Source organism: Macrobrachium nipponense, chromosome 5 (genome assembly GCF_015104395.2).
Source record: "Macrobrachium nipponense isolate FS-2020 chromosome 5, ASM1510439v2, whole genome shotgun sequence".
Classification (NCBI taxonomy): domain Eukaryota; kingdom Metazoa; phylum Arthropoda; class Malacostraca; order Decapoda; family Palaemonidae; genus Macrobrachium; species Macrobrachium nipponense.
The window spans coordinates 76,554,553-76,570,485 of record NC_061107.1 but is presented as its reverse complement, the minus strand read 5'-3'; the positions used below and the strand labels follow the sequence as shown (position 1 = coordinate 76,570,485).

The window sequence follows — 15,933 nt, the reverse complement described above, 5'->3', positions numbered from 1 at the left end:
GTTGGTAGTTTGGACTGGACATTTTAATAGTTCTTATACTGAAAAGCTTGGATTCCTTGCATCCACACTGGACTTCAAAATATGTGGGAAGTGAGGATGTATATAAAAGAAACAGTAAAGTCTGGATTATCTGTATACCAGAGTTGAATAATTAGCCATTTAAACTCCTCTGAAATCTCACTTGAAAAACAGCTTTATTATATGAAAATTATATGCACTTATTTGGACATATAGATTTTACAACTAGGATAAAGAATAATTAAAGATGTTTTTGTGGTTCTCACACCTAAACTGCAATTTAGGCATATTTATAATTAATGGGTTTGTGATGGCAGTCACTTTTTATTATAATTATGATTTTTTAATAAAAAGCCATCAATCATATACAGCTCCACTGGTCTCAAAGCCTTGTAGAGATATTCGAACAGCACAAATGTGGCCAAATACATGAATGATAGGCTGTATGAGAAATAATTGGGTTATAAAAGGTGATATACTTATGTAATACATAAATGTAATCTATTACTTGTTGCTATTTCCTTTTTTCTAATTATGAATTGTTTATATAGCATGTATTGTGATGTTTGCACAGTAAACTATATGTAGCAATAATTTTGGATTATATATTGGTGATTTTTAGTTATCTATCATTACAATAAAAGTCACTGCTTTTAGAAACATGGTCGGCACAATATGAAACATCTGTATACTATATTATTTTCATTCTTGAAAAAAAAGTATTGGTAATTCAATAGGAAAACATACCAAGAAATATAAAAATTCCTTACGTATTGAATATTGAGAAGTCAAATTTGAAACCCAGGCAGCGTATGACATAATCATACCCTTCTCTTAAAGAAAAGTTATCAAAGTCATTTTCAGTGCTCACTTCTTCTCCAAGCTCTGTTTGAAAGAAAGAAAAAAATATATATAATACGTATATGAATCTTAAAATTCTAACAAAAAGCTAGCAATTACACCAAATCATAGGCTCACTTCATGCAAAGGATGAATCTTGGAACTTTGTGTTTATTCATCAAAATAAAATTTATTTTCTTAGTATTTATAATAACAAGAGACAGTGGGTTTTCTAAATGGCAGCCTCAATGAAGCTGCCTTTTTCATCCATAAAATTTTAACAGTGGCATGCAAAACACTTAATATTTGTACTCAAAGCTTCTGTTTTTGTCAGAGAACTCTGTACGTCAGTTAAGATCGTTGAAAATATCCCATCAGAAAAGTTATTAATTTTATGACAATATGAGTGACATAAAGGCCCTTTTAAGTCATTTGTTTATAAATTCTCTTATACAACAAAAGCAAGTCTTCATTCTACAAGTTATATGAAGCAATTTGCATTAAAGTGCCTCCAAGGAGACATAGTAATATTATTAATTTAAAACCCTTAATTGGCAGAACTTGTAGAGGATCATATTAAAGCATGAAATAATTGCAACATCTGTAGAAGAAAAGAAAAATAAGGTTAGAAATAATTTATTCATAAACTGCAGGGACAAAAATGTCACCTGCCCTTTAGAAGCTAGTATACTTTAGACTGCCAGGATCAAATTTCACAAGATTAAGATTCTACATTAGCTTCCTGAAAGGGCTGAGATCAGATGGATGAAGTTTTGATCCTTGAGGAAAATCACTAGATACTAAAAAGCTTCTTTTAACACATCACAAATTAAAATAGCCTGAATCACAATTAAGGTGGGACAAACTGAACTGCTGTACCAAGTACTGTCTAGAGATCTTCCTAGGATAGGATAACCATATGAACCCACAGCATTATGAGATACAGAATGTCTTATCTGTACACAAGAGAAACTGTGTTAGCAACAGTAAAATTAAGAAGTTTGCATTATAAGCCCATTGTGTATTCTTGGAAAGACCTAATAATGTGAGACATAGCAGCTAGTAACCCTTAGACGTTTAACTCAAAAGATGCCTTAATGATCAATAACCAATTATTATTGTATTGAGTATTGAATGTGTGTCACAGGCTTCGATCCTGTAAGTTCTACCTCATGTACGCAGGATATTCCTTATTGTGTATTGAGCTCTGCTGCTCATGTTTATCATTCAGTTATATACACCTTTGTATTTTGTATATTCTTCTATGCCTGCTTAACAATGCAGCTGAGAACTAAAGAGAAGCAAAGATATCGCTTTATTATTGCCCTTCATTCTCAAACCTCTTTGACGCAATATTGGATTTCACTCGTAAGAGTGAAGAATTGTACTATGTGAGTTAATGCCTAACACAGATGTATCAAAGAGAATATGATTCTACTTATTCGAAAATGTTACTAATTAGTACAGCAGGTACTACCTGTCCACTGCTACTACTGGTTCTAACAAATATAAATATGGACACTTGTCAATCATTTACCGAGGTATAAACTTGCAAAGGTATCTGACACCTACAAGTGCTTATCATTAAAATGCAGTTAAGATCAATATTCCATTTTTAAAATTTTAGAAGGTAACTGACAATTTCCTTAAATCTTACTTCACCATACATATTTACTAACATCACATTCCCTCATGATAAAAATCATTTATCCTCAAAATAACTTGCCTGATCCAGTATGATATTAAGTCCCTTAACAGTTAATTCTGAAACATTTTGTAGAAAGAAACTGTCTGGACATAACTCCTCTGGAGACCTTAATACTTTAAAAATAAAACTATACAGGTAACTATAACTAGGCAAAGTAGGTGGTCCTCTCCTCATGTTTGGCATGGGCTGAAAGAGATGGATTGCAAAAGGACACAGTGGATTGGTTCCAGCTACTTGGGGTTTGTGTCTTTGCTAGTCACTACAAAGGCAAACCTACAGAATACCAATCCTTGGTATGAGCCACCTTACTGGAGAATGCATGAAGTTTACAGGCTCTTACTGAAGATGCAAAAGCCAGCAGAAAGACTGCCTTAAATCTGAGATTCAAAATAGAAAAATGAGCCAACAGTTGATAAAGAGATTTAGCAGGGATATTTAAAAACTAACACAGATCCCAGTTTGGAGGCGTGAATTTTCGTTGAAAGCGCTGACACTGTCTTAGGCTGTAATGAAAAGCCTATATACAGTTCATTCAGCTTGAAGACTTCAGAAAGAGTCTTCCTGTAACCTTTAACAGTCTAACCTGATACCTGAAGAGAAATGCAGCTATGAGGGGAATACATAGCACCACTGAAGGATTTAAACACCCTCTCACTGTACCAGTTACAGAACTAGTTCCATTTTTCTTAAGTGGCAGATTGTTGAAGCTCATCATGACCTAGAGTTAGAATCTGTTGTTTCTTACAGAAAATTCTCTACTTATGATGCTTAGCTGTTCAACTTCCATTTATGAAGGTCCAAAACTGACATATTTAGACAGTCATGCCAAGCACTGGGGCACTTCTAACCATTCAGTACTTGATAAAGCAAGATAGAGATCCAGAAAAAAAAGGAGATCGAGTATACATTCATCAGGGCATCTATAGTTCAGGTGGAATGACAATCATAAGCCATTGCATGTGAAGGTTCCTCAGCAGGGTTCTTCACTGAAATCCTGCATTTTTTTTTTTTTTTTTTACTTTGGATGTATGTTATACTTCTCATTAAAGGAGACTGATGTGTGAAAAATATATCTAAATTAAAATTCTTACACAATTAAGGATAAATATGTAGTAAAGACCAAATTTACATGGAAACATTTTAAACCTATCACTGCACACATACAGATCTTTACTTTTAAGCCACTGAGGCCAAAAGGAGTTTGACACTTTCAGATGGAACTCCAATACATTAGAAATTCAAATACTGTATATATTACCTGGATCAGACTAAATGTATTTTCACCTCTTATTTAAGAACAAATTCTTCATTTGAGCCCTCTGAAAACACAGTACGTAATGTGATTCAGTGGTCTTGTTTGAGTAATTCATAATAATATGTAATTATAAGTAACAAACATATCAATGATGTTAGTGTATTCGCATACCTAAAGACATAAATCTGATTCAGTGTCATGTTTAACTTAGTTTTTTATAATAATAATTGTGTAACATGTCAGAAATTTGCATACTCACATACCTCTCTTTGCGCTGATTTGTTTAAGAGAGTCTGAATCCCAAGGAAACTGGACATAAATACGATCATTACGTCGTTCCAACACCATGTCCTCAACAGCTGCTTCCAAGAGACCATCCAAAGATTTAAGCTGATATGTATCGAGCAAACCATTATTGATAGCTCTGGAAAAAAAATTTTGCACGTTCATATTACAAGCCAAAATATATTAACAATTGCCAAGCAATCTTTCCAAACATGAAAAAATTAATCAAGAGAAGAATACAGTAGTACAGTCGTAAATAAATATATTGCCCAACAATTCAGGATAGCAATGTATGTATTATCATTAGGCAGTCCCCGGGTTACATCACAAAGCAAAATATCAAGATACGGATCACCATTTTAATCCCTTTCACTATGAAATCTTAATATTCAAATAAACTTGGAAATTTGTCATTACGGAAAAAATTCCTAAACTGTTTACATTTCATACAACTACGTACATGACTTATGGTAATAGGTATAAATACTTAAGCATAGAGTTTTGTAAACTGAAAATATTTATGCCTGGCATTTCATTCTTTGGTACCACTCAAACAGTGAATCCAAGTACTTTCACAATAAAAACAATTTTTTTCATACTTGCACAACAGAAAACATGATACAGCACTACAAAACAAAGGAATAATTATTAAGAGTTTATAAGGTAAGGCATATTAAAAAATTAACTGTTCTCAAATCTGTTACTTATCTTCTATCAAATAAATCTGCATTAGCAAGGGTTTAGTACCTTAGGTCACCAACATAGTGAGTATTCCAGGAGAGACGAGCTCGAGATCGTGAAACCATGTGCACCATGTTTGTTCTTCCATAGATAGCATCTGCAGTTTCGAAAGCAGCATTGCCTGCAACAATGAAATCAATTCAAGGTCAGAAGTATGTCTCCTCATACATATGTACTATTTGTAAAAAAAAGAAAAAAAAATTTAATGATCTGTTCGCAATGCACAAGAAGGTAACATCACAGCAATAATTCCAAATATTTACTGATTAATAACATAAAAACTACAATTGGTAAATTTTGAGGCAAGTTATTGAGATTATTGGAGGCTCTTGAGGAGACTAAAAGATACATTATGTGTCTTCAGTGATTCCAAAAGTGTTCTGATTCACCTTAAGAGTTTATTCTAAACAATTTTCTGATTAATTGCTAGTATTTGGGTGTTCCCTAAAACTTCAAGACTTATAGTATGTGCATTCCATTAATTAAAAAAATATTCTGCTTAGTTCAACAGTTTTTTGTCTGATAGACAACAGGTATTCCTGCTCAGTGTATCACCTACATCCTCTGGTATGCCCAATTACAAATATCACATCTTCGCCCGGTATGCAATGAAGTTTTCTTTAACCTAGCTTTAAATGTTGCAATAGGATTCTTGACAGCAATATCTTAAAATATCTTACCTCTGCCCAGTATGAGTACATTTTTCCCTTCATAAACACTTGGGTCAATGTCTATGTCTTCATAACCTTTTACTAGTTCTGAGCCAGGGAAAGTAGGAGCATTAGCCTTACCAAGGCCAGTTGCCATAACAACATACCTGTAGTAATTGGAAAAATCTTTAAAGCATTGTACAAATTAATACAAGCAGATAGAATTTTACATCAGTAGGTAAGGATAATTGCCAGTGTTAATAGTTTCAATTTAATGCACTGAATAAAAGTTAAGTATATCTTAGTTTTACCAGACCACTGAGCTGATTAACAGCTCTCCTAGGGCTGGTCCAAAGGATTAGATATTTTTACGTGTCTAGGAGCCAATTGGTCACCTAGCAACGGGACCTACAGTTTATTGTGGGATCCGAACCACATTATAACGAGAAATGAATTTCTATCACCAGAAATAAATTCCTCTGGTTCTGCATTGGCCGAGCTGAGAATCGAACTTCGGACCACCGGATTGGTAGCCGAGCGCAAAATCCACTTGACCAACTAGGAACTAATGCACTGAATAGTAAACATACTAAGTACATCACCAAGTAATAACAGTTTTAAAATGCTTTAAATGATCTGCCTGAATCACAGAAACTTTTTAATTACAAAATTACTTCAGGTACACAAATGAATAACATTACATGTAAAATAAGTATGATGCAATGTAGAAATTATACAATACTATAGATGGAATTTATTTGATCCTAATGATTGTCTTTAATCATCAAAATTTCTAGCACACAGATCAAATCAAATGACTGACTTATCTCTACAACACACCATAATCATAAAAAATAAACTAAAAAATACTTATATTTACATTACTTATTACTGAACAATTCTCAGTTCTGATAATGATGGTCCATTATGAAAGTCTTAACAACTTCGAGAAAATTTACTGTAGATCAAATCAATTGATCCAATTAATATTACCTGTCCATTTCGCATAAAAAATAAATATACAATAGGGGATTTTTATTACTTGCAGGTGTACTGACGGTTGTGTTGGTCTCTCATGGTAAAATGCGTGCCAGGATAGTCTCCACTAACACCAACCTGCCTCAAGTCTCTGACCTCAGTGTTATATTTCACTTGAAGGCCTAGGCGGCTGGCATATTCATTCAGGTACCGTACCATAGCATCTGCCTGTAAAGAACATTGCTTAGAAATACTACTCGAGGCATGAAAGTGCTGTATATGGGTGTTTGTGATTGCATGATGTGTCAATATGTGAACACGTTACATACACACACTAATTATTGCCGAAAGATTATATTTCGTTAAATACCAACTTTCTTTTTCTTCAGCATTTTCATAAACAATAAATAAACATATGGTCTGTATGGATTGGTTCCTCTAATCTTAGTTTTCGTCTATGATTTAAAAGTAGATTATTTATAAGTACGTACCTATAGTACCTGCTATATGGAGTTTATGGTCGTCTGATTTGTAAGTTATTTTGGCGTTATCTATTAACATTTAGGAGTGGCAGTCACGTTAGTTCATCAAATGTGGCCATGTATGCACAGTTTTTTCTCGTAAATAATGTCTGCTGCATTTTTTAAATTTTATTATTGCAAATGCACTTGGGTCTGTCTATTTTTGCTCAGATCATTACGAATGTCCTAGTTAGTCCTATGTAGCCTTCTTGTATATATGAACAGTTTTCTCTCTTGTAAATGAATAATTAACTACGCTAGTAGTACTATCCTTACTTAACAAGTGGCTGTTGCATTGTTTTTACTAAAGGAGATGCTGCTTAGAATTCCTGTTCGCATTGATGTTTCTGTATGTTCATCACCTTTTTCCCGGTGGCATTAAAACGGAAGCACTTGATCCTGATTTATATCGGATCCAGAAAAAGAAAAAGACAAAAAGCGCATTAATATAGATAATGACTCCAAGGCAAAGGGTTTTAACCAGGTATGTATCCACCTTTGCGGCGTATTTAGTACAATCCCTTTGGGATTTTTTAAAAACCGGTATGTATTCACTGTTTAGAATACAAGCCCGTTGGGATTTTTTTTTTTTTTTTTGCTAACCCGGTATGTATCCACTTTTGCGGCGTGTCTAGTACAAGCCCATTGGTCATTTTTTTAAACCCGGTATGCATTAATCTACTCCGTATGCTGTTCAATTACCAGAATAATAAATGAAGGTAATTATGTGTACCTTGATAACCTTTCCATCACATCATCCATTAACACTGTTTTGAATTAAGAGGTTCTGCTTTGACTTAATAAACTGGGAATTTAAGCTTCCTCGAAAAGTCATGGGAGCTCCCATATTGTTCTTGTGAATAACCAAAATTCTCCAGTGAATAGACCTCGACAGAATTGTCACAGTTGAAAATAACTAGATTCAATACATACCTACCTATATCCAATTCCTTACCCCTTCCCTTACCTACAAAGTTTGACTTTCAGCAACAAGCACTGGCAAATTCTGACCTGACTTCCAAGTAATGTGAAATATACCTGACCATTTGCCTAATACTCACTAATAACTCTCTCCAGGTGTTTCTGGTATGTGAGCAGATATGAGCAGCACTGGGTGGGTAATGCGAGGGTCCTTTTTGTGCAAGTACTTCTGCGTTACCCTTCTGCGTAACATAGTTATAGAGATTCGTAGCAAACCTTACCCTACACACTTTTTTGGGGGTCAACTACAGTATTAAATTAGCACTTTCCAGCTAGCAACATACGACGCGACTGTCTCGTTACCATACTAATGACAATGGTAAAACGAACCTTTCACAGGCTTCACCTTGCCAAATGCAGGGCTCTCTCAATGCCTTAACTCTCTGAAGGCTCGCCCCTTGATGCCTCTGGCGAGCTTAAACCACTGAAGAGCACCAATTAAAGAAACGCCGACAGTCTTCTGTCAAGTTTCACCAGCTATACTACGCAATCAAGACTCATGCAAATTCGTTATAACAACATATTGGCGAATAGAACACAAACTTGCACGCATTAATAAAACACTTGCACTTCACTGAAAACTCATCTTGGTAGCTTTACGAATATGATAGCACAGTGTAATGACGTCTGTACAGTACTACTCATTTAAGACCCTTCGTATTCTCATATATCATACAGTAAGTATGTAACATTGCATGTAAGACAGCGATATGTATAAAGACGAACAAACTAACCCCAAGGCCTCAGTAGGAGGCCAGCACTCAAAGAAGTCACTACTCTATTCCAGGTCGGATCAAGTCAAGAGGTTTACGTAAACTGAGTCCTGACGAAAAGAAGCAGTGGCCAGCAGCCATCTAGTGTCTACTACGAACACAAAACTACAAATAAGTATATATATATATATATATATATATATATAATATAGTATATATTATATCTATATATATATACTATATATATTATTATACACTATTAATTTCTGTATTATTATTTCTGTCTGTATATCCTTGCATTGCACACTACACTTACTAAATAGTTATAGTATTAATTACATACTGGCCAAGACTGTTTCATTTTACAGTGATCAGTGTTGTAAGCTAGTTAGTTGGTGTATGTGTAAATACACACACATTATATATATATATATATATATATATATATATATATATATACATATATATGTCATATCACATTATCGTGATTCATATACATACCTCGAGCAACAAATGTCCTTTAATATCTAATTCACTCTACCTCGGAATTAATATATTTTTTTTCATATATGCTTAACCGAAGGGGAATTTTATTAGGCGATAATAGAATTGTCGGCGCCCAGGCGCGAACCTAGGACACCATACAAATCCAGGAACGTCAGTGAAGCTTTTACCCACTCCACCACTGCAAGAGGTGGTGGAGCGCCGGACAATTCTATTTATCGCTTAATAAAATTCCCTTCGGTTAAGCATATATGAAAATATATTAATTCCGAGGTAGAGTGAATTAGATATTAAAGGACATTTGTAGCTCGATGTATATAATATATATTATATCATAAATTTAAAAAAATTAAAAAAAAAAAAAAAAATATCTATATATATATATAGTATATATTATATTAATTAATATTAGATAGATTATATCTATATATTTACAGTGGAATATGAATAAAATTGCTAGGAAGGATATACGAGCGAACAGAAATAGTAAGGTATTACTGTGTCTAACGTGAGATGAAAAAAAAAAAAAAAATTACCATACTAAATACAAGGGAGAAAAACGCTGTCGTTAACATTTTGTACCTACCCTCAAGCTAGAGCTCAGGTAATGAAGAACGCCTTATACAGCGTAGTTTTATTAATAATTCATACCACTTCCCTTTTCTCACGCTCAGCATTGTTTAAACCTTACGCTAATTTTTAAGCATTAATCAAAACAAACGGAATCAACCATGCGCATTTAACACATATTAAAACTAAGATGACGTGACTACAAGTTAATGTATATGATTTAATAGGAAACAAAACAACAATCGTATTTCTACCTCGGGGAAAAAATCCGTCGAGAAATGCTTGAAGAGAAGAGTCTCATCGTCCGAGAGTAAGGAATTCCAGTCATGGCGGAGGTTGAACTCGAAGTTGGTACGTCCTGTCTGCCTCTTGTTGATGCTGATTAGGCGACGGTGCCGGGGATAGACGCTGAAGAAACTACCTGCAGAAGGAACCTCTCGTTAGGAAAGAGTACTTTACAATATTAACGTGGTTCAATAGACGTCCCCGTAGGGAGGTAATGCCTACAGTGTACCTTCTTACGAGGTGTACTGTAGGCATTACTAAAGATTCTTTGCAACGTCCCTTCGGCGCCTAGCTGCAACCCCTTTCGTTCCTTTTACTGTACTTCAATTCATATTACCTTTCTTCCATCTTGCTATTCATCCTTTCCTGACGATGATTTCATAGTTGCCAACTGCTAACAGGTTTTCCTCCTGTTACGCCTCTCAAACCTTTTACTCTTAATTTTCCTCTCGGCGCTGATTGACCTCACAGGACCAAGGACTTGACCTTTGGCCTAAACTCTATAATCCATTCCATTCAATAAACACAAATCACGCTCATCTTAGCCTTGTCTTTGATGTTATTTCCAAATTTTTTTTGCACTTAGTGTACTCCACTTAATACAGTATTGTTGACAAGACACTAGGTCGTTCGTACATATGAAGAAATGTATCTTTGGTGTATGGTGAATAGGAGCAGAATAATTGAGATCATACATACATACACGTGGATACGTTCCGTTAAAACACACTGTGCTTCCATGGATACTATAAACTATACATCATGTACCTGGTAATTATTCAGCTGCAGTAAATTGCAGCCAAAAGTAACAAAAATAGTCAACTGCAGTATGTTACAAGCAAAAGTGAAAAATATGTCTTAGCAAGGTCATTCCAAAAATGACTATATCCCAGGTAGCATGTCATAATTTACGGCCAATATAAAGGTTGTCCATAAAGTCCCAGTACCATTACAAGTATTTTTTTTTTTTTTACTTGTAATGGTACTGGGACTTTATGGACACCCTGTATACACAAGGGAAACACGGCAAAAAAAGGGTAAAAAAAATATTAAAAAAATAAACATGACGAGACTTGGGTAAGTAGTACCAAAGAACGTAATACGAAGAGCAAAGTCAACATTTCTGCAGGTTTTAAACAAACTTTGGAGTAACTGAACACCAACTTCAAGTCAACAAGAACGAGTTGTGATTGTTAAAGGTCACTTGGAGGAAAAAAAAGCGAGTAAGTCGTGAAGGGAAAGCGGAAATTGCAGGTCTTGTAAATAAAATAGACTAAGAAGGCATGATGAACGAGAATACACGAAGCTAGAGTGAAAAGGAAAAAAACATAAATATGCTATTATTCAAAAGGCACAAAAGGCATATCACTGGGGTCAGTGACCGGAATGCGTGAAAGGGGTTGCTGAAAAAACTGAGAGAGAGAGAGAGAGAGAGCTCGTGTGGAAAGGTGTCGGGATCTACACTGAATTTTTATTAACCTCAGACTGCACATGTAAAAAAAAATAAGAACGAAATTTGGAACTGGGTCTGAAATCTTTTTGTTTCACTGAATATGTTTGAATGTGATTGGTGGGGTGGGGGGGGTGGGGGGGGGGGGGAGGGAAGATTATTTTCAGTTTCATGGCACCCAACGAAATTTTTGGAAGGGCGTTTGCAAAGAGCGAAGGAAGAATGGAAAACAGATGAATGTTTAGTGTAGACAAATCTGTCTGTCAAACTTCATCACAGTATTGTATCGGAATGGGGAATCTCTGTTTTGTCGAGTGATCTGAGTCTAAAAATGTTTTTGCCCGTTTCTCTTTTAACTCGATTCAAAACTTCCACCACCTTGGAAAACGATGAATTCCAAATGTCCTCTAACCACATATAGAGAATTACAATTTACACCAAATCTGTCTACAAGATATCACACAATTCCAAAGGATAAATCTGCTTCTAGATTGATAACTATAATTTCACCTCGCTACTGAGATCATACAAGGGGGATGGACAACACGTTCCCTTTTTTAAAGATTAAACCACAACTGGTTCCCTTAAAGATTAAACCATAATTGGTTCCCATTTTTTAAGATTAAACCACAACTGGTTCCCTTTTTTTAAAGATTATACCACAATTGGTTCCCTTTCTTTAAGATTAAACAGCAACTGATTCCCATTTTTTAAGATTAAACCACAACTCTTTCATCTTTTTTAAGATTAAAGTATAACTGGTTCCTTTTTTTAAAGATTAAACCACAATTGGTTCCCTTTTTTAAGATTAAACCACAACTGGATCCCTTTTTTTTTTTTTAAGATTAAACCAAAGGTAACTGTTGACTCTAGGTACTCCTATTTTTTTTACATTCGTATTTCACTTAAGAGATAGACTGCTGTATCCCATAGCACTGTAAATACTAATTCGGTCACTGGCCCATGAACACTAAAGACAGCAGGTCGCTGTTCGTCTAACAACCGTTCACCAATCTAACATTTACCCTGAGGGGATCTTGGAATTCCGATATTGCTGTGGTCCGCTGTTTTCTTTCCCTCTACCTCTAAATCAGCGGGGTGGGGGGTGTGTTTTGCTTCTCTTCTCACTAAAACCTATAAAGTTTTCTTATCATGGGGCTGATCTATCGCTCCCAGGGGAGACTAACCAGCCGCTACCATTTTCGTTTACTTTTCATTTGATTATTTTCGGTTGCTTGGGGAGTAAACTTACTACAAACTACTACTACTTTGTTATTGTTGTTCTTGTTTAGGGGGGGGGGGGGATATGAAAGCCCTATGGAAAAACCTAAAAACGTCTGAGAAAAGGTGTTTCGCGTTGAGTTCAAGATACAGGAATTTTAGGATAGGATATTTATGATTTATCTATTGGGATTAAAGTGTCAAAAATAAAGAATGAGCATGTTAAACAATACAGAAAAATGATTTCTAATAAAATATAGCACATTTATTTTAATTTTCGTTGGTGGAACAATGCGCTACTTGACCGTAGATTTTAGCATGCGTCCCGAGCAAGCTGGAAGTCGGATCACGCCTTGTTATTTCTAAGGCAAGACCAGATAAGGGGATCGTCCTATCGGCTTGGATATTTATTGCAAACTGAGCCATCAACAAAGATCTTTAGCGCTCTCGCTATCGCAAAGAGTACAATAAAGAAAAAACAGAAGTGTGAGCACTCCAGTTTGGGCAGACACCCGGTAAGCTACTTTCTTTATTACATATTTTCTTACATTTTCCTACATATTAGACATCATTCTTATTTGGTATTTGTTCGAATCAACAGGCAAGCTTTCGAATATGACCTGACAACCTCCTTAATTATCTAGAGCCCTCTTTTAATGCAGAAGAGTATCACATACGAGCATAAATTCGCACACAAAAATAAATCTGTTAAAACAAGATGCGTCTCAAGTATAAAAGGCCCATTAAAACACTCTGATTTAAAGCTAAGGACCTGTGTATATATATAATACACACACACACACACACACACACAGAGAGAGAGAGAGAGAGAGAGAGAGAGAGAGAGAGAGAGAGAGAGAGAGAGAGAGAGAGAGAGAATAATCTAACCACTCCACCAGATATAAGGCCTGTCCTTTCAAGATTATCTTCCGCCGAGAGAGGAGGAGGATGGATGTTGACCTCCCTTTTATATCCTTATAAACCGGAGGATAAATAGTGCCCACAAAGGGACGATTTTAATTTCAAAGGAGATTTATTCTCCTGATATCGAAGAAGCTAAGAAAAAAAAAAGGATACGGTACGCTACCAAGGATATATTTCGTGGAAAACTACTTAGGTTTTGAACTTATTTCGAAGGTTAAGTCTCCCAGCCCTCCTCTCTCTCTCTCTCTCTCTCTCTCTCTCTCTCTCTCTCTCTCTCTCTCTCTCTCTCTCTATTGGAAATCTAGGCAGAAGAGAAATTCCATTTCGTTACGTACACCGGAAGTTAGGGGAAGGTTTATATTTACATCCACAATATATATTTTTTTTTTACTCAGCTCTGTATGAATTGCAACGGTAAATGACCGAGTTTGCGAAATCATTACCAAAAACTGCATTAAACTACTTCTATAATGCTTCTATAATATAAAAATCCACCCAGTTTTTTGCTCTTTATTTACACAGTTACCCTTTTTATCGTTTAAGTATTCAGAAAAATTCGACTAAAACACAGAAATCTGCCCCAGGGGCAGTAGAGGTTATATTCGGATAGTCTGAAAATAATTGAAAGAATTTTCATTTATTTATTTGTTTATTTATTGAGAAGAGAGAGAGAGAGAGAGAGAGAGAGAGAGAGAGGGGAGAGAGAGAGAGAGAGAGAGAGAGAGAGAGAGAGAGAGAGAGAGAGAGAGAGAGAGAGAGAGAACAATATAATTCCACAATGAACATGAAATTAATAGTACAATGCAATGTATTATTACCTTAATGCTAATCCACTTGCATTTGAATACATTTTTATCTATTTAATAATCTATTTTTTTCTTTTCAATTAATAAGTGGGATCTATTCTTTTTGTATTTCCCTTTACCTTCTCTTATTCTTTATTTCTTAATGAGCACCATATTCTTTGGAACCTTGAATTTCAAGTCAGTGACCCCTGTGGCGGGTGGGCTTGTTCCATATGAATAAGTTTATCTATTGAATAATAATAATAATAATAATAATAATAATAATAATAATAATAATAATAAGAATAAATAATAAGAATAATAATAATAATAATATATAAATAATAATAATAATAATAATAACAATTATTAAGAAGTATCGCTGAGCCAAAAAACGAGTAATAAGAAAAATAGAAAAGATAATATTATATAAAATTAATTCGCCGAATTCTGCCATTTTATTCAACAGAATTTGTTTAAAAGATGGTCTTCTTCCAAAATAATAATAATAATAAAATAATAAAAAATAAAATAATAATAATAACGATACAGCGCAGGAATAGTGGAATGGACGAAGGCAGAACTCCGCAGCATAGATCAGAAAACCAGGAAACATATGACAATACACAAAGCACTACACCCAAGAGCAAATACGGACAGACTATACATAACACGAAAGGAAGGAGGGAGAGGACTACTAAGTATAGAAGACTGCGTCAACATCGAGAACAGAGCACTGGGGCAATACCTGAAAACCAGTGAAGACGAGTGGCTAAAGAGTGCATGGGAAGAAGGACTAATAAAAGTAGACGAAGACTCACAAATATACAGAGACAGGAGAATGACAGAACAGAGGACTGGCACAACAAACCAATGCACGGACAATACATGAGACAGACTAAAGAACTAGCCAGCGATGACACATGGCAATGGTTACAGAGGGGAGAGCTAAAGAAGGAAACTGAAGGAATGATAACAGCGGCACAAGATCAGGCCCTAAGAACCAGATATGTTCAAAGAACGATAGACGGAAATAACATCTCTCCCATATGTAGGAAGTGCAATACGAAAAATGAAACCATAAACCACATAGCAAGCGAATGCCCGGCACTTGCACAGAACCAGTACAAAAAGAGGCATGATTCAGTGGCAAAAGCCCTCCACTGGAGCCGTGTAAGAAACATCAGCTACCTTGCAGTAATAAGTGGTACGAGCACCAACCTGAGGGAGTGATAGAAAACGATCAGGCAAAGATCCTCTGGGACTATGGTATCAGAACGGATAGGGTGATACGTGCAAATAGACCAGACGTGACGTTGATTGACAAAGTCAAGAAGAAAGTATCACTCATTGATGTCGCAATACCATGAGACACCAGAGTTGAAGAGAAAGAAAGGGGGAAAAAAATGGATAAGTATCAAGATCTGAAAATAGAAATAAGAAGGATATGGGATATGCCAGTGGAAATCGTACCCATAATCATAGGAGAACTAAGCACGATCCC

At 35.3% G+C, this 15,933-nt stretch overlaps 1 protein-coding gene across 4 annotated transcripts in view; it reads right to left on the bottom strand.

The window, feature by feature from the left end:
• LOC135215420 (FAD-dependent oxidoreductase domain-containing protein 2-like) overlaps positions 1-15,933 on the bottom strand; it is a 213,928-nt gene that overhangs the window by 8,756 nt on the left and 189,239 nt on the right. For all 4 annotated transcript variants that reach the window (XM_064250033.1, XM_064250035.1, XM_064250031.1 and 1 more), the window contains 6 exons: positions 10,019-10,185; positions 6,540-6,703; positions 5,528-5,664; positions 4,854-4,968; positions 4,085-4,245; positions 789-903 (listed from right to left, as the gene is read on the bottom strand). In XM_064250033.1, the coding sequence (XP_064106103.1) occupies positions 789-903; positions 4,085-4,245; positions 4,854-4,968; positions 5,528-5,664; positions 6,540-6,703; positions 10,019-10,185 (859 nt within the window). The remainder of the gene's footprint in view (positions 1-788; positions 904-4,084; positions 4,246-4,853; positions 4,969-5,527; positions 5,665-6,539; positions 6,704-10,018; positions 10,186-15,933) is intronic.